Here is a 27,418-nt window from a genome sequence, read left to right as displayed (position 1 = left end):
TTTATCTCCATGTAAAAGCACCAGTAGGATGTTCCCAGAGAAAGTGTGGGGCTGCAGGCTCCCCCCAGGGGGAGTGTCTTGCTCTGAGAGTGAGCACCTCATCTCCCCTTTATGTGATAAGGGCAGCAGGGTTTGTCTGGACATGTACATGTGCCAGTCCAAAACAGTTGGTTTTGTTTTCCTCAAACCTAGAGTTGCTCTTGGGACAGCATAAGGACTGCACTGGCTGCTCTGAAGCCACACTTTTCCCCCTGTATTCCACTCATTCCAGACTGGACTTGCCCTGTTTTCTGCAGCTTATGCATGGGTGGCGCTGCAAGTCCTATTATCCTCACAGACTGTGTGTTAACTGGCAAACTCTCTTAGGAAATTGCTCACGTGTCTTAGAGCACATTAAAAACCAAAACCCAACACAAATGTCTCAGCTGAGAACATATGTGCCCTCTTTCAACATATGCACCATCTTCCATTCATCCACACCCTCCCCAGATAAACAATCAACTAATAAACATCTACTGTGTGGAGTTTTGGAGTGGAAATGCTGACAAGCCCTCAAGTGCAGTGATATTAGTGGGTGATGCTGATGTGATGAGTAGCAGGAGATGCAGTCGTGCTCACTGCTAAAATACCAGGAGCTCCACTTGCTTTCCAGCTTGGAAAAATTTCTGTTTGCAGGTTGCTTTGCCCGTGTGTAGATTTAGCTACTGCTGAGTTCAGCAGCCTCTGTCTCCTGCCACTTTGTCCACCTGCACATTAAGAAAACATCTCTGATGCTGTACTTACTTCTTCCTGAAACTTTTAGTTAACAAACCCAAATGCACCTGCCTTCAGCACAGCACTGCATTCCAGCCCAGCCTGCTTTTGGTTCCTGGAAAGAATGCTGGCAAAACCCCCCGAAGTTTTGAATGCCTGTCCCTCAATGTCCAGTTTCCCCCTTGCCTGCTCTCTCCCTCTGCATTTGACTGACTTTTTTTTTCATAATTACTGCTGAGTTGTTTTTTTGATGGCTCCTGTTCCTGTGGTTTATTTCTTATTCATCATGTCAGCACAAGACTGGGAGTAGTGTCTTGTAGGTGGCTGTGTCTACTTGGGGAAGTTAGTGTATATTAAGCTGAGGTGTGAACTTGTAGTGCATAAGCTCTTTTGGTGAAGGTTGTCTCTAGGTAGGAATTGTTATTAGAATTATTAACTTTAACAGTGTCATAATTTTTATAATATAGAGATTTATTTTCCTAGAAATGGCTGTTGAATATACAGAACGTATTCCCTGACAAGCTATAAATGCTTTAAGACAGGTCAGATTTTAGATCTAAATGACTTGACAGAGACCTATAATCCTCTGAGGGTTGAGAGGGTAATTTATTCATTGTGTCCATGCAGCCTTTAGCCTCTCTGCTGAGTCTGCATGTTATCAGAGGTTGTGTTGTAGGCAGTGGTCACACAGGCTGCTTTTCTTCAGTTCCCCAGCTGAAGCAAATGAGTGTTGATTACTGCTGGAAGGAGCATTATTAAACTTGTTGGCCTTGCACCGAGAGGTACAGTGGCTTTGTGCTTGGTTCCTTTGGCTGAGGTGCATTGTCCTGATGGGCTCCTGCATATCTTCTGGTTCTTTCTTTTACTCTTTAATCCCTTCTTTTCTATTGCCCATTTTCCTCACAATTCCTTGTGAAGTTGCCCCAACACCAGCACTCTCCTGGAATGGTGCTTTTCCCTCCTCCTTCCCTCTCCCTCCCCTGTCCCTCCTCCTACCACACTGGACCAGTTGTTTCTGCAGCGAGGGTGTGATCTGAGGTGGGCAACTGATCTCATTAAAAACTAGATTATTTTCCTTTGCCAGGTTAGCTTTAATTAGCAGGGCTACTGTTTTATTGCACAGTTGGTTTTAGATTTGGTTAGTGGAGCTACTGGTTTATTGCACAGCTGTCTGAAAGCTGGTACAGTCACATCAGCTGGGGTGTCACAGGAGGAGGATCCTGAGACCAGGAGACGGTTTTCCCTTGGAAGAACTGAGTTTATATTGGTGTGCCATGTTTGGTACAACATGGCCTATTCCCCTCACCTCCTGGAGAAGGCCATCATTATTAGGCTTTATCTTATTTTTCCACGGTTCCTTTTAAAGGCTTTAGTCCTTTAGAAAAAAAAGGACAAAAGCAGGTGGAAAGCAGGAATAAAATGATGCAGGGCTGGCTGCAGTCACAGTGTCTACAGAGAAGCTGTGCAGAGAGCTGCTTCTTCCACATTGAGTGTTGTTAACATCCTCACCTCCTGCTCAGCTGGAATCCCCTGGAACGAGCTAAGCATCGTTTTGCCCCTTATCTGGCCCGTTCTTTTTCTCCATCATGCCTTTGCAGTTCACACAACTGCAGCCCAAACTTATTCTGGGGTGGGGGCTACACCCCAGGTGATCTTGGAACATGGGAACTGGAACAAGGACTTCCCTTTGCTTCTCTATTTGAACTCAAATCTCTGGGGGCTGCTGCACAAACCTGCCACCAATCTCCTTGCCTTGTGCTCCACTCTTGCAGAAGGAAAGGTGGAAATGGCCTAAATGGAAAGGTAAAAAAAATTAGGGGTGCTGGAGAACTGGAGAGCCAGAGCATCAGTTCTCACTGACCACCCTGCCAGGTTTTGTACTCAGCTTCTTTGCAAAATGGCTTTGATCAGAAGAGAAGCTGTGGGCTGGGGATAAAAGTTCCAGGCAAAGGAGCTGGTTGATGGAGGTGTGGAGTTAGTATTAAGTGCCTGTGATGTTTTGCACTCAATGGGAAATGTTTATTCTGATCCTTAAATGCAACAAAGTTGTGGGAAAAGTTTACTGCAGCTTCTCTCAGTCTCTTCTTGCCTTTCTTTTGTGCCCTTGAACCCTTTCTCTACATGCCCAGATCTGTCACTCTGCAGCTCCCTACAGAGCTCCCATGGCTGGAGTATCCAAGTGCTTTCCACCACCATAGCAGGAAACAACATACAAAATGTGTCTCTCCTGTCAGAAATTAGTTCAGACACGACTGCAGATTAGGGGCTAAATTTTGCAGATAATTCCCATTTTATCCGTGTGTTGTATAATCATCTCCATCTTGATGTGTGAAGGCAGAGGCAGAGTTGCTGTGCAGTGTGTCCTTGCTTTTCCTTAGCCATTGTGTTCCTCTCCTGCTGTTTGTTTTGAAGTGGGCCCAGTCCCTTCTTTCTCTATTCTAAGTTCCATTTTATTTACTGCCATTGGCACGATCTGCATTATTTATTGCTCATTACTCTCTCTTTGGCCTCTGGAATAATGCTTGTGTAGTATCTTAGTTTCAAGGATCTACACAGTGCTTCATTAACAGCTCTTTTGTCTCTTTTTAATCTTCTTTCCCAACACTGCTGCTGTGTACCTTTCTTTCCCTCTAAGCATTATCTTATCATTTGCAATTCCATTAAGTTACGGTGAAAGCATATCGTTCCCTTGTTTCTTAAATTCACACAATATTTTCAACATCTGCTAATATATTTGTACAGTTCAGTCATTCTAAATAGTTTTTTCTCATGCATTCTCTGAAGTCTCATTAAAAGAAAAATATTACATGCTGTATCCCCCTCTTGTTATGACTGATCAATTATCTGTACCTAGTCAAGTGGTATTACTCGGGATTCTCACTCTGTCTAAGTTGGCTGTTGATTTTTCACATGTGCACACTCACAGACTGGGGGGGATTAGGGAGGGGAGGTTAATTTTTTTATCTGCCTAAACCACCCATGTCCCTGGAGGAACTAGGCCATTATATGTCCCCATATAAAAGTAAAGCATTGAACAGTGCTCTGAGCACAACAGAGGGCTCGGAGTTCCTACTTTTCAGTATCCCCTACTTCTGTAAGAGGGGATATTTTGTCAGGGGCTCTTCATTCAGCCAGGTTTTGAACATCACCTTGTGTTTTTGATTGGACATTGTTTGATAATCTACCTCGTGGAACAGTCCCTTCTGGAAAGGCAGAAACCTGCCCCCCTCCCCAGTGCTGTGGCAGCCAAGCTCACCTACCTGTGCCTTCAGCTGGATAAACAGGGCTCTGGGACTATTCCCATTTCTGTTTGGGATACCCCACAGGGCAAATGAAGTGGTGCCACTGAAGGAAAAACGAAGTGAGGAGTGAGGGTGCTCTTTCAATGACTAAAGTTTTGTGTTTGTGATGTCAGGGTTCAGTTTCCAGCTCTGACTCAATACACTGTGTGAGTGTGTTTCCGACCTCAGTTTTAGCACTCAGAGTTGCTCCCTCTGGAGGGAATTTCTGTGAATGTTGCAGAGATGCTCTGAGATCCTGGGAAGGGACAGACAAAATCATGGAGACTGTCATCCTTTATATATCAATGTGTGTTCAAAAGTAGGAAGTCTTGAGATGAAAGTCCATTGTCAACTCATCCTTCTAATTTCCTTCTGCAAAGCACCTGCACAATTGTTTATAATTCTCACTCCATAATTTATAATAAGTAGTTTTATGTTATGATGCAGGAGGAGAATCTCTCAGATGTTGTCCTCTTCTACCCACTGTCAGTGGAGCTCCAAGACAGCTGTTGTGAGAAAGTTGGCCCTCTGTGTGTCCCTTCTCCCATTCCTTCCAGCTTCTTTGAACACCTTTCTTCTTCAGACTTGTAGCACCTCTTTCCAGAGATGCAGTTATCAGTGGTGTGTTTGCTTGACTCTGGGCTTTGCCACATTTCTGGCTCTGTAGATTGCTTTTTATGCAACCTGTGGAAAGGAGAGTACATGTAATTACCTTTGTGCCCTCCACTTAGTTCCTTCTGTGGCCAGGCCTGCACACAGATCCAAAAAGTACTTGGAGCTGCAAAGTCTCACCTTCTTCTCCACAAGGGTTCCTTTGCAGGACATGAGAAAATATCACCAGGCAAGATCAGGTAACAGGAAATGTTACACCACCTTTGGTTTGACAGCCATAATCCTGCGGGACTGGGGTAAAATCATGTGATTTAACTTGGCTTTAATGACAAATAAACAGTGTTTAGTGGATGCTGGCAAGTTTGTTTTCACAATACCTCAGTGAGGGAGATATTATCAAATTGGGAAGTAAGGCTAAGGGATCTTCTGTAGATCTGGGAAGACAGCTCTGCTTACACCTCAGCCCTGATGTGCTTAGGCAGCAGCAGACACAGAGGTTGGGCTGGAAGGACCCTGCTCTTGGTCAAGCCACGGGGTTCTTCATGAGTAAAGGGTGCTGATACCAGATGGGTTTTGTAAAATACCTGTTCACAACGCTGCCTTCCTCTTTTGCCCTCTGAACTAAGCAGGCTGTTCAGGTTCTGTGACCAAATCCTGGGTTCCATTGCATTCCTGTACTGCCATTCCCTTGCCAAAAGGAGCAGGAAGGATCCCTGGGTGCAGGGGTGGCTGTGCCTCCGGCCACTGCTGTCCTTGGCAGATGTCCACGAGAGCCTGGGTTGGGAATGAGGTGTCCAGATGTAGGCACTCACTTTGGGCTTTTTATTTCCCCTTCTGCTTTGTTTGCTTTCACCAAAACTGTGCTTGGGAGTGATGGAAAACTGAAAGTTTGCTCGGAGAGGTTCCATGACTCCCGTGGAAATGTGCCTACCATTGGAAAGCAGCAATCGCTCCAGAGGAACACAGTCATCCTAAAGACTCCTGCTGTTGGGGTGAAACCTGCACATGTGGAATTGCTGGGGAAATGTCTACACCGGGTCTGGAGAGGAAGCAGGGATTTTTTTTTTTCCTTTCTTTGCAACTATCCAGAATTTCTGATGGGAATACTTCACAACTAAAGCTCTGCTTTCCCTTGGGGGAAATGCAACCATTTAACTTCTTTCTTCTTTCTGTGTATACCGAGGAACTGATGGTTTGGTCCCATGGGAAGCCTGTATCTGTTCACAGTTACATTTGCTCATTTCAGGAGGATTCTGTGTTAGCTGGGGAAAAGAGGGGTGTGTGGGGGGGAAAGGATTTGGTTTGGTTTGTTGCACGGCTGGTCCTTCCTGCCACACCAAGGAAGATGTGCATTCCTAAATTTGATTTTAAGCCGGGGTGAAGGAGGGAGAGAAATCAAAGGAATGATGATCAGGTCGGGGCGGGGGTTGGGGCTGGTAGGAGGAATGGGGGGGAGGGAACGTGAATCAGGAGGTGGCAGCCTTGGAACTGGAGACAATAAATTAGTCTGATTTATTGTTGTTTTTTCTGATTGCATGCAGTTGCATCTTTTTTCCTTTGCTTCGTCACAGGAAGCAGCGCGTTTTTAAGCAAAAGTGAGAAGCCCCTGAGTTCACACGGACACACAGGATGCAAACTTTAACCACATTCATGAAGAGCAAAAGAAAACAGTGAGGCAGAGTAGTGAAACAAAGGGAGGCAGGATAGCGAGCAATGTGAGCTTTGATGCCGTTAGAAAGGGTCTGGATCCCGTGATTTATCTAAAAATGACAAGATGCCCCTCTAAAAATGCAAATGTCTGCCCTGCATCTTGTAGCTGTAATGAATGAGTTTCACACAATGGAAACATTCAACTTGTTCTAGGGCGCTGACTGGGGCTCCATATGCTGAGCTGCGTGTTCCTGGCCTTTAATCACTCTGCCTTTGTTTTCCCCAAACTTAAATCAGAAGCGCATTAGTGTTTATGTGGTGTTCACCCGGGGGTTGGGGGTTCGCGTGTTTGTTTGTAGACAGTTGTTTTTGTTTTTCACCAGCAAATAAGCCAGAGGAATGCAGCCCTCCTGAATTCGTGGGACGTGGCAAATCCCGCAGTTGGCAGCAGCAAAAGGACGTAGATTTTGAGCTGGTAGCGGCAAGTAGGACCCGGGCTTTGGGGCTGGGGGAGAGCCCGTGTTACACAACGGGGAGCCATTTAAACCCTCCTCTGACCTGCCCAGGGGGATGCCTCTGTGCTTTCTGCTTTATTCGGAGTGAGAGCAAGCCAAAGTTTTCCTCTGTGGCAAGTTTGGGTTTAAAAGAAGCATTTCAGAGCCGTGCAGACCTGCTCCGGGGCACAGTGCCCCCCACCCGAGGGCTGTCATTGCTGGGGGCTTGGCACGGGCTGCGTCTTACTATTAGCAGTTTATTGTGCATTTTTGTCCTCGAGATTAAGGGAGAGAATGGAGATCCATCCATCAAACAAAATAGGAAACCATCTACTCTTTCCATAAAGATTTTTTGGGAGGGGTTTATCCCCCACACAATCTATTTAATTTCCCGGGTGCACATATGCAGCGTATGTGCGAGTGGGCACGCGTGGAACTCTGCTGCAAGTTTTAAAAGCTCTGTTTCTGGCAGAAAAGTGGGCTAATTAATAGGAGTAGGAGACAAAATGCCAGCTTGTAGATTTGTTTCCCCTGCAGAAATCGCCCCCCCTGTTACACTGCTCCTTCTTGATCTGATGTAACAAGAAGAGAGAGTCAGCTGTGAATCAAGCGCCTTGTTCTCATTTCCTTGATCATTGACATGGTTTGAGAGAGAGAAAGGAGGAGGGATTATTTGTGAGGTTATTAAAAAAACCCCAACCCTAGCTCCCCCTCCTCCTCTCCTCCAAGATGCACAGGCACTTCCAGAATGTTCCATAATATCAATCTGACTTTTCTCGTTAAATATCGGCCTCTTTCCCCCCTACTCCGTTTTAGTTTAAAAGTGCTGTTTACACGTCACTAAGCAGCTAATTCCGAGCTTTGACGATGGATTGCCAGTTAGCAATGCAGTTGAAAGCATTGGGTTTTGCAGTCAGCAAGCTGTTTAATGGGCTCAGAAATTAAAGGCTAATTGCACTTGAGTGAATATGTGCATTTCTAAGCCCACTGTTACCATTGTTGGAGTATTTACCAGTTCGGAAAATTGTCACTTTACATAAATCTGCTAATTCTTCCTTGCTACCCTGTCCTGGAGAGCAGCCACACCGAGAGTTTAACTTTAATCCTTGCCTGTCCTCGCGTTTCTTCGCGGTGGTTTCGCCTGCGGGATCGTACAAGTTTGTTCCCGTAACACTCAGGTTGTACACCATCCCCCCTGAAAGAAAATGGCACGTCGATATTCTCGTTAGGGTATCAAGGAGATAAGGAACTCGATTGTCTTTGGAGGAACGCAAGGGTAGAATTGGAAGCGAAAAAAGTTTAGCTGTTGTGTGCTGCAGTGTGCTCCTGCAATATAGAAAATTGCTGATGTGCGGAAGAGCTTGTGAATGCTTCTAAACCAGATTTTTAGTATCAGTAATCCTAATGGAAGCCTTTCCCGGAGAACGTGGCTGGTCAGAAAATCCAAAGCCGTTGCACTTTATAATAGAAAGACTGTTTCGATATTTCCTGGCATTTGCTTCCCTTCTAATTAATGTCGTACCCAGAAGGGGTAATCATTCAGCCATCTTTCCAGCTTAAGAAGAGTCAAAGATTAAAAAACAAACAATTACCCACCGCAATTAATTTGAGAGGGGATTTTGGGGGGTATGTCTGGGGGGACGCTGGGGTGGAGGTGTTGTGCGTTGTTCCCCTCTTCTGTTCCAGGCAGTGTTTGTCATTCTTTGGTAGGAACGACTAATTTATTGTCTGACTCTCCAATCTGGATTCATACCGGGTAGCTTTCAATCCCTCCCCCGCCGCCAAAACTCTTCTGATGTGCTGTGTATTTGTTTGGGAGGGGAAAGAGAAGGGGGGGAAGGGAGAAGGTTATATGTTTCTGACCTGCTTTACTGCTTTTCAACTGCAAGTAAATTAATGCACACACTAGATTCCCCTCTGCTGTGCTGATTGGATCCTTGTGCCGATTAAATATTTCACACTGATAGAGGGATGCTGAAAGCACTCAGCTGGTAATGCAGTATGTACATCAGTGATACAATAACTGACTTTCAGGTTAAAGTCAAACAAAACCCCCAGTTTGCTGCAGTTTTGATTAGAATGAGTTTCACTTTGAATTTAAATCCTCGAGCCTGCTGCAGCGATGGCTAATTAACTGAGATCTGATAGAGGCGAAGGAATACATTCTTACTTCTAATGACAGGCAGGCAGGAAGTTGTCAAAAAAAAAAAAAAAGAAGAGAGAAAGAAAGAGAAAAGGAGAAAGAAACCAACAGACAATAAGCCTTAAAGACACATATAGCTGGTCCACACACTCAGCCTCCTTTGGCCGAAGTCCGCCCTGGAAGGGCTGTTTCCATCGAGTCCCAGATTTTCTTCAGTTTTTTTTTTCTTTTAATCCTCCTGACATAAACTAACACCCGAATCACCTAGTCGGGCAGTCGCTACCTCCTTGCTTATCAGTCGTGATTTTGGGGGCTTTCTTTAGGAAAGGGCAGGGGGACAGGAGCAGCCGGACTGGGGAGGAGAAGGAGGGAGGAGGAGGAGGAGGAGGAGGGGAGGAGGAGGAGGCTGCCTGCCCCCGGGTACCGCACATCACCCCGCGCCGCGGTGACCTCTCCCTCCGGGGTCATTACAATACTTCTCGAACAATTTCTCCTCCCTCCCCTCCTTTCTCCCCATCCCTGCCCCCGCCCCGGCTTGGGCGTCACAGGGAGAGCGCTTGCATCAAACTGACAGGTCATTTACCGAGCGATTGGCAGGGGGAGCTGCCCCGGCCTTCCTTAAAACGCTCCCTCCTCCTCCTCCTCCCTCCTCCCCCTCGGTTGCACGTCTCGAAACCACTTAATCGAATCCGGTGTTTCTGGAAACAGCGCAGAGAACTTTTCCATGCGTGGTCTTCGTCCTTGTTCCTAGGAGAACCTGCTTTAATGTCTCCTCGAGGGCTGTATGCAATAGGAAGCATTTTTTGGGAGCCCAGGGCACAGACTGTGGAGCTTTTGCCTCCATGAACCCCCACCGAACTCCTCGGGTGCCCCTGGGTGGGTGTGTGCTCACTGAAGCCCTGCTCGCTTCTGTTTCAGTGTGTAAAGTCATGCAGGTGGTTGGCTCATGACTTAAGGTGCAGATCAGGCAGGTTCAGCCATGTATATGGGAAATACGTGGATATTCATAGGACTGGATCAAAATCCTAAGACACTGTGCTGAAGTGCCACAGCCTGTCCGCACTGCATTTGTTTGTTGTCACTCTCTGAATATTAAATATTGTGACAAGTGGGTAAATGAGCAGAGGCCATGGCCCTCATTGCTGGAGAAGTCTGTTCAGCTGGTTTGCATGCAGGGCTTTAGATGAGTGCTGAATGTTAAATTATTAATTGACAAGCCATCATTTTGGTTTGAAAGTGGATGGCCAGTGTTCTGCAAGCTACATAAACTCTCAGGGTTATTCTAAATAAACTCTCAGGATTATGCCAAATATTTTCTCATAGCCATGGGGCTGAGGAAAAGAAACTGATATTGCTCTGAAAACAATTGCAGTTTTTCACAACGAAACTGCTTTGTCAGGGTGTCACACTAGAAAGATTAATGGACCGAAGTCTCTATCACAGCACATAGGTGTTAAAATATAAATGTGATGGGCAGTGAATTTTAGGTCCTTTTTAAACAGGTCCCATATTTTATTGGGAAAATGTGAAGGTTTGGTGAGAGGCACGTGCCTGTTTTCAATCCCTGCCGTGGCGGAGAGCAGCCAGGAGCCCAGAGTAACTCCCTTGCGGAGTATGGCCGTGTTCCTGTTTGAGCTGTATGTGTGAAGGCAAGTTGACACCAGATCAGTAAAGGCTGGGAGATGTGCTGCAGCAGAGGGAAAATGAAGGAGCCAAACCCTCAGAGTAGACGTGATGCTGTCTGTGTAGAGCCTGGCCGGAGCCTGCGTGTGTCCTATTGCACAGCCGCCTGCAAATCCTTCCTCCCGTTGCTCTTCCCGTCTCTTTATTCCCTAAACAGAATGATTTGTGGGGTGTGATAGCAGAAGCAGCATTTGAGTAACCACATTTGAGGCTTTAAACTGTTGCACGGCTGCCTCGTCACCTGCAAACCTTCCCAGCACGGGGCTGGATGGGAAGGAGGGGACGGGGAGGGGGTTTGCACGCACAGATGAACGGAAAGGCCAGAGGTGTTTTGATACATATGGAAAAAAATATTAGCTCTGCTTTGAGACGTTGAGCCCGTGCCACGGACAAGCTGGGAAGTCATAAACAAGTGGCAGCTTTCCAGGCCGTTGTGGTGTGTTTGCGTGTGACCGGCATACATATTCCAAACTCGGGATTGCCTGGGGCGTCCTGCGGCGAAAATGAAAGTTGTGTTGCTATTGAAAAGGCGCCGCTTCGAAATTGGTGTATTGTGAGGGCTATTATGCTGAGGATGAGAAGCAGAGAGCTGCTTTCCAGCATTTAAAGCCAATATTTTTTTTTTGCCTTCTTTCCCCCCCCCACCTCTCTTTTGGCTCTTCCATTGTATCAGCACATGTTTTCCGCTGCAGTGTCCAAAGCTTGCTTAGTGTCTTATTGTTCATCATTCCAAAAGTGTCAGAGAATATGTTATGCTGACTGACTCTCAAAATGCAGATTTTCTTTCTCTTTAAAAACCAAGACTATTCTTTTTAATTAATCTGGCAGAAATAGAATGCAGCAGATGCAGGTTTTGTTGAGGATTTTTTTTTTTAATCTCTCGTATCATAATCTTTGTTTCTGCCAACACTCCTTTATCAACGTCTTCTCAGCATTATAAAGTAAAAATGGTTGTTACAAAGAAAAACCACCTCATACCTCGTCTCTTAACTAACATAATCTGATTGGGGGGGGTATTTTTAAAGTTTTGGCAGGTACATTTTAGAAAATTAATAAATGAGGCACAGAAGAGATGCTGTTGCTGCTTTTCCCCAAACAGACAGTTTCTGTAACTCTCTTTTGGAAGCCCATCTTGAGCACCTGATCTCATGTATATGCTTCCATACTTAGTTTCTAAGATTTGCAGTTATTTAAATAAATTTATCATAACATTGTTCCCTGGGGAGGTCACAGACGTGGCCCGATTGGTCCTTGTGAGCCCATCCCAGGGACACAGTGTTTTCCCTGTATTTGCTTAGAAAAACCACAAAACCTGAATTAAAATGAAAGTTTCCCATTAGGAGATGAATGTTCAGTTTTTCAAGCATTATCCCAGCTTAGACTGGAAGCAGCAGTAACCCTTATTTCCTCAGCTCTCCTGGTTGCATACACATGAACAGGCGGGACTGTCAGACTATTAGGAAAATGTTAAATTCATCACATGCAAAGACACACAAAACTGACTCACAGTGGGAATGGGATGGAGGGTAGTTTGAGTAGTGATTTTTTTTGTTCATACAATTTCTGCTTTTGTCTGTACAATCCCCTCCTTTGAAACAGGACAAAAAGCAATTAGTTGCTATTGCATTTTGTCAGGGAAGTCATAATCTACTCCTACTTAATTTATTTGGGGTTTCCACTGAGCTACCAAGGACTGTCTGCCTTTTGGGATCAGGAAGTTTTATTTGCTTGGGTGTTTTCCATTGCTGAACTGCCCTGAGAGCAAAATAAAGCTGCACTAATGCCACTAGGATATTCCATATTAGGAATTTATGTGAAAACAGGGAGTCAGTACAGTTCAGTGGTTAATAAGGTGCCATGCAAGGGAGTATTTCATAAAGCAGGAGAGGTGGTGTCCAGCTCTCCCACATGCTGTGCCAATCCCGTTTGGCACCCACGGCACCACTGGGGTGTGGAATAAGTGCAAGGAACACCAGTGGAAAACTGTGCTACAACAAAACAGAGAAATAGTTTTGTGGAATTTTGTCATAAGCAACTTTCCCCACCTACATAAAACATCCCTGAGCTTCCCCTTGAGCACTTTTAAACCAACAGACAGTATTTCTGTGCTCAGAGAAAAGTTCTTTTATCTTCAAAACACTTATGACACACAGCAGTGTAGTCTAAGGAGAATATTGCCTGTGCTTCCTTGGGATGACTGTTAGGATAGCAGAGAATGAAAGGGTAAAGGCAAAAATGGACAAAGCTTAAAACAATTTATACGAAATCACAATTACTAGAATAATGCTGGCATTAGAATCACGGAAGCACAGAATCATTCAGGCTGTAAAAGACCTCCATAAAAATGTAATTTCTGTCTATGAAAACCTGAAGCAAGTATCTCTGGCAAAGCACTTGCTTGCTGTTTCATATAAACACCAGAACCACAGTTCCTGGAGCAAACATATTTGTCCTCTAGGGCTTTACAGCCTTTAAGTGTATAATGGGTTTAAAGGTAAGAAGGGATGTATTTTCTTGGAAGTCAGTTAGTTTTGTATTACAAGGCTCGTACTTTATGCTCAGAAGAAAGATTTTCAGCTTTGATTCTGGAAAGGACTAACTATATCTGTAGCTTTATATACACACTCATACATATATATACACTGCATTGTAAACAAGCAAAGTGGACAACAAAACTCTGGTTGACTTTAGGAGGGGAGCACAGCAGTTTCCCAAGGCTGTACCTTAGATGTGATTGCACTGGAGCCCAGAGTACAGTCAGTTGAACAGGGGCAGAAATCTTTGCAGAATGAAGTACCTTAGATATCAACTCTTGTAAAAATGAGATGTTTAATAATTAAAGGTATCAAAAGAGGCTTGAACCGGCATTACCCCCCCCCCATATAACTAACTTGGTTAAATGGCATTAATAAGAAAAGCTCCCGAGATTATTTAAAGTGCAACAACTTTATAAAAGTTTTCTCTTTCCTTTTCAAAAGTGAGCATTTTATGCAGACACTGCCATTTATGAAAGGGCAACTTCGCAGTGCCTATAGAAATCTCAAATACAGGTTCCTGTGAGATAATATAATAAGGTCAAAATCAATGTGTTACTATTACAGATGACAAAATAGCCACTCTGCAGCAGTGTAAAAGAGGAACTGTTAAGAAAAACAGAGAACTGCGAGTTAAAACGGTGCTATGGAAAAAAGATAGCTTGGAGAAGGATAATAATAATAGTAATAGTAATAATGATAATAATTATAATAGTAATACCATCACGTTGTAAAAAAATCCACCAAATATAGTAGAAGTTTCAGAGAGAAAGAAAAAGTTAAAGGGAAAGCAACAAACCGACTCCAAAGTCAGTCAGGGTGAGGAACACACGAAGTCGCCAAGCGCTGGGGTGCGGCGGGCACGTGGAGCGGGTTCCCAGGCCAATGGAAGAGAAAGTTGAAAATAACATTCTGTAAGCCTCTTATTATTAATTGAAGCTGCGGTATTATCTAGATCTATGCCAGGGTCATTTATACCAGGATTGGGGTACAAACCAAAGGAAAAAAAAAAAAAAACAAAGGGGAAAAGCAGCAGTTTGGAAGCCCCGAGTCCCCCCGCGAGTCCCCGAGCGCCGAGGGGGAGCCCAGCCCAGCCCTTCCCCTGCCGAGAGGAAAACCGTGAAACCAACCAAAGCCAAAGGGAAATAACCCCAAATATCCGTGCTGCGGGGGGCCGGGGGGCGGGTGGGGTGCAGCCCTGCCGTGACGGTGCCGCTTCTCTCCTCTCTCTCTCCCTCTCTCTTCTCTCCTGTCCCCTGTGTCTCTCCCGGCAGAAGCTGGCGGTGCTGGTGGGCAGCGGCTCCAGCGGCAGCGCCAAGCCCGGCGTGGTCCCGGCGCTCCTGAAGGCTCCGGGCGGCGGCGGCAGCCCCGGCGGCAGCCCCGGGCACAGCCTGCCCCTGGCCGGGCACAGCCTGCCCCTGGCCGGGCACAGCCTGCCCCTGGCCGGGCACAGCCTGCCCGTGCCCGCGCTGCCCGCCCGGGCGCCCATCGCCGTGGTCACGGCCACCCTGCACGGAGCGATGGGCGCGGAGCCCCCGCAGAGCGCGCCCGTCAACCTGCAGGGCACGGGCAGGGCGGGGGGCGCCCGAAGAGCCCCCGACATCGGCTCCGGCGCTCAGGTACGGCCGGCAAGGGCGGGGGGCCGGCGGGGAGGGATGGAGGGATGGATGGAGGGATGGAGGGATGGATTGGGGCCGGGCGGGCGGGGGGCGGCGCTGCGGGGGGCGGGAGGGGGCGGCCGCTGGGCGGGGGATGTGGGGGGGCTCCGGGGCCAAGGGAGGTGCCAGCGGGGGCGGGGGGAGACCCGCACCTCCCTCCCGGTGCCCCCGGCATGCGGGGGTACGGGGAGACTTTCCCCCTCCATCCCAATTTCTTCGAGGTGCCGGGGGAGACTGGCCCTTCCATCCTAAGGCCTTCGAGGGTCAGGGGGAGACCTTCCTCTCCCTCCCAGAGCCCCCGGGATGCGGGAGACTTGTCCAGACCTTCCTCTCCCTCCCAGAGCCGCCGGGACGCGGGGAGAGACTTGTCCAGACCTTCCCTTCCCTCGCAGAGCGCCTGGCATGCGAGAGACTCGTCCAGACCTTCCCCTCCCTCCCAGAGCCCCCGGGATGCGGGAGATTTGTCCAGACCTTCCTCTCCCTCCCAGAGCCCTCGGGATGCGGGGAGACTTGTCCAGATCTTCCTCCTCCTCCCAGAGCCCCCGGGATGCGGGGAGAGACTTGTCCAGACATTCCCCTCCCTCCCGGAGCCCGCGGGGCTCGGCTCCCGCCCTGTAAAGGGAGGGTTTTTTCCTCCTGTGACGCTGAGCGCAGGGGAATTGGCCACCTCTTGTCGTTCGCCCCCAGGATGCTCGCACCTTCTGTCCTTAGAACCCCCAAGGTTTATGTGGAGAAGCGCTGGCGGGGTGCGGGGGCTCCCGGCGGTGCTGCTGTGGTGCCCGTACCTCAGGCAGAGGGGAGCTGGCAGGCTGCTGCCTCCAGGTCCGGGTGTATGTGTATGTTTAATGCGTATGTTCACAGTAATCTAAATATGAAGTAAGTGCACTGACCCAGTGAAAGGAGGGCGAAAGGGGAAGGGGTGCTGTTTGTTTGCTGCACACCGCGTTTCGTGCAGCCCATTAAACAGCCACGAGAGAGAAGATTTTACTCAGGTCACGGTGTGTCAGGAGAGGGAGATGATGCTGATGAAGTTAAAATGTGAAGAAAATGGCAAAGCCTTCCCAAAACTCTGGAGAAGAAGATGTAAAGTATTACTGCTCGCATTGGCGATGTGGATTTCTTTTCTGCTTTCTGCACACAGAGGCTGTGGTAGCCTGGTGGTTTTTTTTTTTCCCTCTGATTCCCCTTCACAAGCTCAGGATACGAATCTCTAACAATCAGGAAAGGACACAGTGTGGATAAGGGCAACAGCCAAACTGCACCCGAAGATATTTGTAAGTCAAGGTTATGTTGGAACACGTGAGGTTTTTAACACCCGGGAAGCCTCTTCCTAAACCCTGGACAGGGCGTAACCATCACCTGCTGTATCCACTATCAAATGGAAAGCACATCCAAGCACTTTGGGAACCAAATTGTCCTGTCACTTTTTCTGGAGAAACAGCACTATCTTCAGCTGTTACACTGAGGTAGCCATGTGGGGAATTTGATTTTGAATCTCCATTCTGTATTCATGCTGGGTAATTTCCTTTATTGAAGGTGTTGTTTATGCTTTATTGAAAAGATACTTGTTGCTATCCCAGTAGATATTTCTTAGAATCGTGGAAAATAACTGTATAAAGGATAATCATATGAAAGATAAAAGTTTCAATATTACAATGGTCTATCATTTTGTGAAGGACTATCTTTTACTGTCACTGGCAGGAGCCATAGGAAGAAAAGAATCAAAAAAGTGAAGGAAGAAGCTTGAAATAACATTTAACATATTTAGGCTGAATAGTGAAGCAACAGCAACAGGTGCTGGAGAGCAGTGTGGGTTAGAACAGTTGGCTGCAAACTGATGCTCCTGCACGTTTCTATTTTATTATTTATTTTTTTTATTTTACATTTACTTATTTATTTAATCAATTAATATTTATTGTTTTCTCCATCCTGAAACAGTTTTTGCCCTGACATTGCAACTTTTCCTTGCAAAGAGCAGCTTTGTTTCGAGGAGAGGCTTGCTGTTATTGGAGTAGCACAGGAATGTTGACCAGCATTTGGGGTTTGCCTTGGTTTTGCTACAAGAAGAGGTCTAGTGTTTTTCTTTAGAAATCTCTTCACCTTGCAAGTTTGCAGCCACTGCAGTTTTGTGATTTGGTATCTCTGATTATTTGTAATTTATGAAGGAAGCAGCTGAGCAGTGGTAAGTTTCTAAAGGAAGAAGCAGCTGAGCAATGGCAAGTTCCTAAAGCAGAGGACTATAGTGGTTTCACCTTTGGAGGACAGGCAGCAAGCTTGGGATAGAAACAATTAGAAATACTGAATTATGAAAGTGAACAAAATGCAAGCCGACCTTTGGTCCTAAACTGTCAGGAAGCTTAGTGCTGGATTGCATGTTAATTATCACTTCTCTGCCCAAATTAAATTTGTTTTACAAGGTTTCTTTTTCTGGCTCAATGGAGGAAAAATCTATTGTTGCTTCATGCTCAGTATTCTTGATTGTTCCTGGAGTGGTGATCACGAATCAATAATAGTAACACCTTAGCTACTAGAACTGTAGTGTCAGGGGGAAATTTCATTGCTGATGTTTATCAATAAGCATTTACTATCTCTTTTTTTTTTTTTTTGTGGCATTGTTACAGCTCAGTAAAGTTGTTTGGGTTTTTTTTTTCTACCGAAATGTATGAAGTTTGTGAGATGGAGGATAATGACAGCTTTCTGCAAACTGGGTTAAGGTGGCAAGCTGATGGTAGTAAATGAGATTACTGGTGTAGTGTAGCCTATTCCTCTGCATCTGCAAAGTGAGGGGAAGGGCAGGGGCATGAAATGTAATGTTATGACTTTCTGAACAGTGATTTCTGCTCGAAAGCATGTAGGGGATCAGGATGTGTATACAGTCATCTCAAGTGGTATCTAGCAGAAAGAATGAAATGCTAAATGCAACTCAGCAGAAAAAAATAGGGCATCAAGCACTATAATCTAAATACAGGACTTTCAAATATAGATAGGATTAAATGTAAGTTTGGTACAAAATTTTCATTTGGGCAGCTGCTTGTCAGCTCTCTCATTTTTAGGCTGTTGTTTACCCAGCAGATTTTTAAAGTGATTTTGAAATGTTGTTGACTGTAATGGAAGCCATATCTGCGTTGGAAAAAGTATCTAAGTAAATAAATACATAACAGATACTAAAGGATTGTTTAGATATCTACCACGTGATTTATCTGAAGCAGGAAACGAGATATTAAAAAGGATTGAAAGGTGTAAGCCTAGGAAATGGTGAGCTGCAGGAGTGAGTGCTGGGTCTGCACTCCTCCCTGGCAGCCTTTCAGTGCCAGTCCCGTGTGTGAGGACATGACTGATGGAGCTGCACTGCTGAGAGAGTCCATGCAGGGATGTCATGAGTCCAGCTCTTGCTCCCCACTTAGAGAAATGGAGCTCAGAGCTTCATTTGGATGATCTGGAGCAAGTTATGTTGGCAGAAGCAGAATTTTGCTGGCATAAGCTGAATTTTGCTGGCATATGCTGTATACACACTAGGAGTGCTTTGCCTTCAGAGAATTGCTGTTGCTGTTCTGCAGAGAGAATGCCCTGGAGCTCCTGGGCAGTCATAGGGTATCAGCATGACTGTACCTACATCATGTTTTGGTATAAAGAGATTTTAATATAAACCTCTCAAATTATGCTCTCATTGTAATGATATTTTTGTGGTATTTGCCCTTTCCTCTTCTTGCCACCATTTCCTGACTGAAAGCAGGATCTGAGGTTGCTTTGCTGAAGGACAAAGTCCCATCTGCTGTGCTGGAAAAGAAAATGCCCCTCTGCCGCCTCCTCCTTCTCTTCTAAATAGCAAGACCGTGGGCCAGCAGGCATCCCAGAGCCTAGTTTGGGGAAAGCAGGAAGCCTTTGGGCCGTTTGGAAGACAGTTGGATCGGGAGAACAGGCAGAGAGGGGGAACACAGCTGCCAGACCCCTCGGCTGCCTCCCAGGAGCTGCGGCGAAAGACAAAAGCGGTGGGAGGGCACCACAACACACACACACACACGACTCCCTGTCCACCAGGAGTCCACAACCAGCGCAGATCCTGCCTCCTGCTCCTCTCTGGCCTTCCCTTCCCACCCATGTGTGCCCTGGGTGGGCCGGAGGGAAGTTTGGCAGGTGTGCCCTGCACGTGTCGCGGGGCTCGGCTGTGCGGGGAGGTTTTTTCAAAGCAAAATACAGCACGAGGATTTATAGCGCTATAAATTCTTGGCAAGATAGTAAACTGTTCTCCACAAATGCTTCATTAACTCCACAGCTCACAGAACTACTTGTGTCCGTGTTTAAATGGAGCAGGCTACTCCATTTTTTTTTTTCCCCCCAGGAAAAGGTGGCTTTTATACGTGTAGGAGGATGCTCAGATATACTTCTTAGCTATCTGTATATTCAATTTGCTAGAAAAAGCTGCATTCCAGAAGTTTAACAACGTACCCCTGCCCGCAATGGCCATTTTTCAGAATAATTTATTTGTAGAATGATTTATTACCTTTCTCTTTGCCATCCCACTTAATGTGCTCCACTCTGCTCTCTGTAAAAGTGCTTCCTCCATAATTGGAAATCCACCTGCGTGTATGACTAAGTCTTTTTGGCTTTTATTTATTATTTTTGTTGCAGCAGTACTTAGAGGCTTTATTTATAGATATATTTACCTGTATAGGTTATGTGGCTATATATAGCTTTTATTCCTATGATCCATGTTACAACAGTGACAGAATACATGGCAATAGTTAATTTAGCCTTACAATATGGAGTTATTATGACTGAGGGGCTATTATTCCACATTTTACTGTTGGAAAACTGAGAAATAAAGGATCCATTTATGCAGGTCCATTGATGGTTCTCCACGGGAAGCTCACGAGGGTTGCCCTGGGCAGGATCCCTGGATTGGCAGCCACACCACTGGCCTTTTTGGTGATTGTGACAACGCCTCAGATGTGTCCATGCTGTATGTGGCATCCTTGGGGATAAGATCTGTCCCCCAAGTCCTTGGAGCTATGGCCTCTTTAGCCTTTTCCACAACTCTTTGCCCACCTGCCTCACACCTCCTCCTTCAGCATCCACTCAGATCCCAGCGTGCCAAGGTGCAGGTGGAAATGGTCACCAGTGAGCTCAGGGAAGGACAAAAGAAAGATCCAGAAGCTCCACACAGCTCTAGGGGAGGGGAAAAACAAAGACCTTGTGCTAAGGGTTGTGACTGCCATGGTCATTCTGGCCATCTGTGGAGCACCAGCTCCTTGGCATCAGGAGTGTGCCAGGCTGGCTGGAATTGCCAAAAAAACTGCTGTGTTTCTGAGCCCATGACTTCAGCTCTTACCATCACACCAGTTGTATTTTTCCCCTATTGACTTGGCCCAAACTGTGCTGTTTTTTACAGTCTCCTCAAATGTGAAAAAGGGGCTGGGTCTCCTGCTGGGGCCAAATGAGCTCTGTGAGCTTTCTCCTCCTGCCACTTTGTGAAGGCGTGGTAACTGTTCTGTGAGAAACAACAGCACAGGAGACAACTCCACAGGAAGTTTTTTTAAAGATTATTTTAGTTTTGGACCTGAAAGGATTATATGTTATATATTCAGTCTCCTCTAACATCCTTTGGTAGCTTTAAGGCAAGTTATCTTCAGGAGATATTTGTGAATGTAGAACGAGAGAGGTGACTCAGCCAAATGAAATTAATAATAATAATAAATAAAAGCACAAGGAGAGGGAGAACCTCAAGGATTCACAACCCTACACACCATCCAGTGATCTTTTCCTGTCACAGGGTCTTAAGTTTTAACTCCACCATGAGAATGTTGTAAAGAGCATGGTAATTTTAGGAAATGGATTATAGAACACATGTGGCAGATTTGACTTGTATTTGCACCCTCTTAGTTACAGGTTTATTAAAGGAGGTTGATAAATTTACTCCATATTTAAATATGGGTAGCTGAGAGCAGGATTTGGCCTTACTACTCTGATATATACTGCGTAAAAGCACTTTAAAATTTGTATTTCTTGCTAAATAGCATAAAATTACATCCTTTCAGGTTAATTAAACCGTTTTGCAATGCTGGTTGCTGTTGATGGGATATTTAAATGTCAGATTCAGAATAAGCACTTATGCTTCCTGATTATAAATGGCTTCCTTTTAAACACCCCAGTCACACATATGTGGTCAATACATCTAAAGCATGTGGGTTTCTGCTCTGCTCCATCTACATTTCCATTTGGGCCACAATAGGGTCAGGCACCCACTGGTGTCAAAGGCTGAATAAAGACTCTCAGGAACTGAATAAGACCTGATTAGGCCCACGTGGGATTCCTTACACAGCCAAAAATTCCCGGTGAAGGCAGCGGAGTGTTCAGCAGGAAAGGACAAGCAGAAGTGGACTCACACTGGCTGTTGTAAGGATCCAGGAGCAGCCTTTCCAAATTTGTTTCTGTGGGAGCCGGCGAACAAACACCCCACTGCCAGAAGATTAATGACCAGGGAACAGTAGCAAGTCCAGGTTTTGGAGACCAGACCATGGTTCTGTCCCCTGCAACCTTTCTGTCACTAAGCATCCCCTCTGCACGTTCACTTGCAGTGGGATGTAGGTATGGATGTGCTCCTTTGGTGTTTATGGGATGGATTTTCCTCCTGTGTGTGCCTGGGAAGTGTCTCTACAGAGGAACACGAGCAGAAGGAGATTAACTGAAAGCTACTTTTGTTTTGTCGATGATTCCTGCTGAAGAATGATGGAGCTCTGAGCACATTTGTGTCTAGTCCTGATAGCCAGAAGTAATTCATTGGCCTGTGTACAGAGAACCAAACAAAGAGACCAGGTTAAATGCCATGCTCCAGTTTCATGCCTTTTCTTGGGAGCAGTTTTAACTGCCTAATAAGGAAAGTCTTAAAAGTTAGGAATATAAAAATTTAGAAACTTGGGCAGCAGGTGAGGAAGGTGATTCTGCCCCTCTGCCCCTCAGGTGAGACCCCCCTGCAGAGCTGCTCCAGCCCTGGGAACAGCATAGCAAGGACATGGAGCTGCTGGAGAGAGTCCAGAGGAGGCACCAAGAGGATCAGAGGGATGGAGCAGCTCTGCTGGGAGAGGTGGGATTGTTCAGCCTGGAGAAGAGAAGCTTCAGGGTGACCTGATTGTGGCTTTTCAGTGCCTGAAGGGAACCCATAAGAAAGATGGAGAAGAACTATTTCCAAGGGCCTGGAGTGACAGGACCAGGGGGAATGGCTTCAAACTGACAGAGGTGGTTAGATGGGATATTAGGAAGCAATTCTTCCCTGTGAGGGTGGGGAGGCCCTGGCACAGGTTGCCCAGAGAAGCTGTGGCTGCCCCATCCCTGCAAGTGTCCAAGGCCAGGCTGGAAGGGCTTGGAGCAACCTGGGCTAGTGGAAGGTGTCCCTGCCCATGGCAGGGGTTGGACTGAGTGGGCTTTAAGGTCCCTCCCAACCCAAACCCTTCTGGGATTGTATGAATATATAGGCAGTCCCCTTATGGACGTTTCTGTGATATTTTCCTACATACTTATGTATCATCCATGTAAACAAAGTTCTGCTCCCTCGTGCTAATGCTGAGAGTTTACAGTACATTATTGTTTTGATGCTAATCAGAGTATCTCCCATGGAGAGCTTTGATTCACTTCAGAAAAGCGAGGAATGCTCTAAAAACGGTGATACACTGCAGCTATTTCATTGTAATTGGAGGCTGTCTGTGCCTCACGGAAATTACCAGGCAAGCATTCTTGAAAATGTCAGAATTTTCAAGTTGGTTCTATTTAAAATGGGGGCACAAGAATGCAGGGGGACGGATAGAAAATTTGAGGGCTGTGTGATTCAAACTTGAAGTGTGGTTTGTAATAATGAAAGATGATCACTTTAGGGCTGGGGAAATCATCTCTTAGGTTTCCTAAATTACAGGATGCATAAACACATCCACTTATTCTACATGTGCTGTTACTTTAATAAAAGGCACCACTTTAGAAAATGAAAGGCTTTGGAATATTGCCAAATGTCTTAGTTCTATTTATTGTCAAAAGGTGGGTTTTTTTCATTATCCACAGAGTTTGTGGGATAGTTGAATAATTTGATGCCAGACTGCAAACTCTGTATTTATCTTATTTCAATGTTCATCTTGCAAATACAGACATGATAAGATTTCCTGTTGCTGTTCTGACTGTATCAGGATTTGGCAATTGGTCTGCTACTGATCTCGTGATGTGCCTTTGTGTCTTTATTTAAATTAATTGGAAAACTGTAGCAGGAAATACTGCTCTTAAATTATTTTATGTATAAATGCAGGGGGGGTGAATGTGGGTGGGAGAGGTGGAGAGAGAGACTAAATGCTGTAAACACAGAGTGCTGCTGAATACTCAAGTAGTAAATAGAAATATCTTAGAAGTCATTCCTGACAGTAATAAAAGCAGCAATTTGATTTCATCTGTGGGTAATAAACTGGTTTCACATTGCAATAAAAGTGGTGCTTATGTTATATTAATATTTATTAGCACTTATTGATGTTAGGGTTTAGTTGTTCTCTTTTCCTCACATCACAGCCATTTTATAAAAACTCAAGTTAAATTGCTGCACAATAAGCAATTAAAATTGTTTGTGCAGGTGAGAGAGAAAGAAGAAAATAATCTGCCTGTGGAGATATTCCTGTAGGGAAGGGCAGCCCCTCCCTGCTTAGAGGGTTGTGCTCGAAGTGATGGAGTTCTGCTTCCCCCAGTGAAAGATTTGTCTCTCTGAGAGCACATCTCAGCCCCCGAGCTCGGCTGTGTTCAGATCAGGGTTTTTTCCTGAGTGTCCTGTTGCCTGAGGGGGTGTTTGTGTCCCCCCTGCCCTGCCCTGGGCAGTGTGGGCACCGTGTGCTCTGTGCAGTGGCCTGGCTGTGTGACGGGGGGGGGGCTGCAAACTCGCACGGTAAAGTGAGTCAGAAAGTGCTCTGATCCAAATTTAACCAAATTTGTTCAGCTCTAAAATTAGAGAATAGCTGAATGGCAAGACAGAGATATTTCAATTTCCATCAGTGACAGGGACAGTGTGTTGGCGGATGCCTGTTAGCAGCTCTAGCGTGGTTTTGATACTCCTATATGTGTGTATGGGTGGGAAACAACTAGTTCCTTTTATTTATCATGAGCCTGTTTCTTCTTTGACTGCCTTTAAATCACTCTTGGGCTTGATGTTCCTTCAGAGCAGATAATTCTCGTGCAGGAGGTGCGCTGTAGTCTTGAGTCACGTTTTTGGCCTCTCAGTAGAAAGACTTGCATTGGACTTGGGATTTTTATCATTATGAAAACTGAAATATAGACTCTTTTAAAATAAGGCAGGTACCAGGCAAGGTAAGACAAAGCAAAATTCTTTTTGTTCATCTTACAGTCAGGCTTCAATATCAATAATTTCAGAAAACAGGTTCGAGTTTATCCTTCACTTGAGCATAACCCTGAGTGTAACGTGTATAATTCACATGCCTTCAGCAGGATTAATCATGTGCTTGTAACTGAGTTTGTATTTACCTGCTTTTCTCTGCTGGGGTCTTAATCTTTTTGATTGTTCTGATTCTTTGGCCAAATATTGTCCTTGGAGATTTGACCAGTGAAAGCAAGAACATGATCCCACTGCCTTTGTACAAGATGTTTCATTAATGGGTACAACTGTTTGTTTGGGATTTTTTGCTCAGTGAGATCTTTATTATAGACCTCTGCTTAGCCTGTTTCTCTTTGGTTTTATTAAGACCCCGTTTCAGTGACTGTGTCATCAAATTGGCACGTGCAGTGATGGATTGTGATGTTACAAACAATTTGATTGTTGCCTTCCTCACTGAATCAAACAGTGAGAGTGGCTGGGTGGGAGGGAAGTTCATTTTTATATACAAGATCACTGAACTAGCAGTGATTGAATAGGTAATACCACGACTGCATGACAGCTTTGATAGGATTTAAGCACCATCGTGTTTCCTATAGTTTGCTGAACTGGTAATGATGATTTAAGGGTCTTGCCTTAAATGTTTGCTGTCCTTATGGGGGTAAAATAAACCCACAAGTCAGCCTTGTTTAATTTACTGTCATATTCCTTTCTCTTTGAAGAATCAGTACACTAAGATATTTTTAAAAAGCAGATATTTTAGCATAATAGTAATGATGATATTGTAGGAATTTGGCAGGGATACTACAGGGTATGATTTTAGAATGATAATGGTAATTAGATGGTAATTAGTTAACATTTGCTTTAATAAAACCCCACCACCGTATTTTTCTGATTTCACAAGGTTTTCTTCAGAGTGAAACATTACTGTATTCATTCCCCTTGCACTTGTCTGTTCAAAATACAAGCCAATAATCTATATTCTATATACTTGTGCCACTTTCTAACCTTTCGTGTTATATGGAAGATTAGACACTGCATTTGTTGGTGTTGCTGGAAAAGTCCAGCCTCCCTAATAAGTATGAGAAGATAAAAAGCTTCAGGTTTCTGCCTATCTGTGTTCTTAAGTGGGCTTTAGAGCCAGAGGGAGTGGCCTTGAACCACCACAATGATGGCTCAAAGTGTTTACACTTTGTTCTCCAGTCTTGAGGCATATGAGCTCAAACTCTAATTCCTCTGGCCTGAGTCCAGAAACTGGGTTTGAATTTAGAAGTTCTTACACTGCATAGCACCAGAATTAAACTATACCATGATACACACACTGCCTTAATGACAAAGTCTTAATAACAGAGGTTACTCAGCAAATTCTCTGAGCATGTCACATGTGTGAATTTGCAATATCTCCACTGAAGTCAGGTCTGGTGAAGCTTGATTCATACCAGCAACTAATCTACAAGATACATCACTGTAATTATAAGATGCATCATTTTCATTGTCATTTTTCTAATAACAATACATAGACTCGATAAGGAATTAGTTGTTGTATATTATTATTATTATTATTATTATTATTATTGATGCATTTTCTTTGAAAGGAACTTTTAACCTATAAAAAACTCCACCATCTTTTTTATGTGTCATCCTAATTTTTATGATATTTATGATGATTCCATGATTGTCCAATTAAAAAAAAAGAAGAAAAACAATACATCTTTCCCCTTTTAGCTTTGGTAATGGCTGGGTTGAAGTTCTGATCTCTCCTCTTTTAGCTTTGGTAATGGCTGGGTTGAAGTTCTGATCTCTCCAGTGTTACCCATAACATAGACTTTCACTGAGCTAAAATTTGTAAATGCTCATGATTCTGCCTTGATGAAGACATCATGGTAGCACTGTCTAATTTGCATGCTGAAAACACAACATGTTTTCTCTCCCTGTCTTTTATTTCTGGCAAAAGAGATTTAGACAAGATCTTTGGAAGTACTTCAGTGTGGAAGTGCACTGCCTGCCCAGAGTTCAGAACGTAGATCCCAAACTCTGCTCTCAAGCCTGGGCCCAGGTGAAATCCAGGAATGCCTCTCTTTCTGCTGGTCATATTCCCAAAAAATGTTTGCACTGGGGCACTGTAGGAGCTGCTGTCACATTAGCAGGGTTGGACAGGGGGGGTGGCCAAAACTTTGGAGTGGTTGGTTCTCTTTTCCCTCCCGGCTGTTCTGTAACCACTGGGCCACCAGACCACGTTCCTTCTTCTCTCACTAATTTAGCAGAAAAGCTTGGGAGAGTCTTTCTCCCGAGTTAAATAGCTTACAGAGCCATGTGTGAGTGTAGCATCTGAAACACTCCTTCCCTCAAGTGGATGACTGGACTCCCAAGAAACTGGTTGAAGGGAAAGATGGGAAGGGGAAAGAAAAGCAAGCGCAGGTTCCATGGAGTGTGTTTGGAATGGAACTGGTTGAACTCAGGTTAGTCTCCAGGAGGGGGCTCAGGGAGGTGAATCCCAGTGGGAATGAGGCAGGTCTCTTTCAGAGCCAAACACCAACGCCTGGAGCCAGTAATGCAGCTGACACCATCACGGGTGATGTTTCCAGACGTGTCCCAGAAGCAAAACTTCAGGTGTGCGGCGAATATTGATAGTTCAGTTTGAAGGATTTCTCTGCCTTTGGGGCCTGGCAGCAGCTGAGTGGGGGGGTTTCAGAAGGGGATTTTGGAGTCTTTAGCTGGAGCCACGTTGGACACAGGCACACTGGGGCTTTTTCTGAAACTCAGCCTTCTAGGACCTTGGAAGATGTCCCAGTGTCCGGGTTTATCTGGGACTAGCAGGATGAAACATCCTAAGGAGCCAGAAAAAGCCCTAGGGGGTAGATAGTAAACCAGAGTTGCGGTTTGACTCTTTTCTTCTTTTCTTATGATTTCTGCACTCTAGAAACAGATACAATTTCAAGGCTTGGAAACAAAGGAACCTTTGCTGACTTTAGTGTTTATAAAGCTAGTTCTGCTAGCACTGGTATTCATGTAGCATCTCAGGAAGAAAAGAAGATTTTCTGTTTACTAGCTTTAAAATTTCCTGGCTCTATCCTTTGCAGGAAGCACTGTGCTCACTTTGGTCTCTATTACAACTCTGGAAAAGTATTATGTGTAATATATTATTTTGTGTTCTGAAGTGTAGTTTGTGTAGTCACACATATATATATATATATGTATCTTATGTGTATATTTATGAATTTTTTTAATACAAGCATAAATTTGCCAAATCCTTTTACTGTCTGA

General features: G+C 45.1%; 1 protein-coding gene and 1 long non-coding RNA gene across 3 annotated transcripts in view; one reads left to right on the top strand and one right to left on the bottom strand.

Moving 5' to 3' along the window:
- Positions 1 to 27,418, top strand: part of PHF21B (PHD finger protein 21B) — a 147,278-nt gene that overhangs the window by 72,944 nt on the left and 46,916 nt on the right. Inside the window, exon 4 of one of the 2 annotated variants that reach the window (XM_032689104.1) lies at positions 14,425 to 14,769. The exons of the other annotated variant lie outside the window; for it this stretch is intronic. Within the exon in view, the coding sequence (XP_032544995.1) occupies positions 14,425 to 14,769 (345 nt within the window). The remainder of the gene's footprint in view (positions 1 to 14,424; positions 14,770 to 27,418) is intronic. 2 annotated transcript variants of the gene reach the window in all.
- LOC116787477 lies at positions 4,521 to 5,250 on the bottom strand. Its single transcript, XR_004357308.1, has 3 exons — positions 5,024 to 5,250; positions 4,827 to 4,929; positions 4,521 to 4,718 (listed from the first exon to the last, which is right to left on the bottom strand). It is a non-coding gene; the product is annotated as an uncharacterized LOC116787477 (long non-coding RNA).

This window comes from Chiroxiphia lanceolata, chromosome 5 (assembly GCF_009829145.1).
Source record: "Chiroxiphia lanceolata isolate bChiLan1 chromosome 5, bChiLan1.pri, whole genome shotgun sequence".
Taxonomy (NCBI): Eukaryota; Metazoa; Chordata; class Aves; order Passeriformes; family Pipridae; genus Chiroxiphia; species Chiroxiphia lanceolata.
This window is presented reverse-complemented; position numbering and strand designations above follow the sequence as displayed.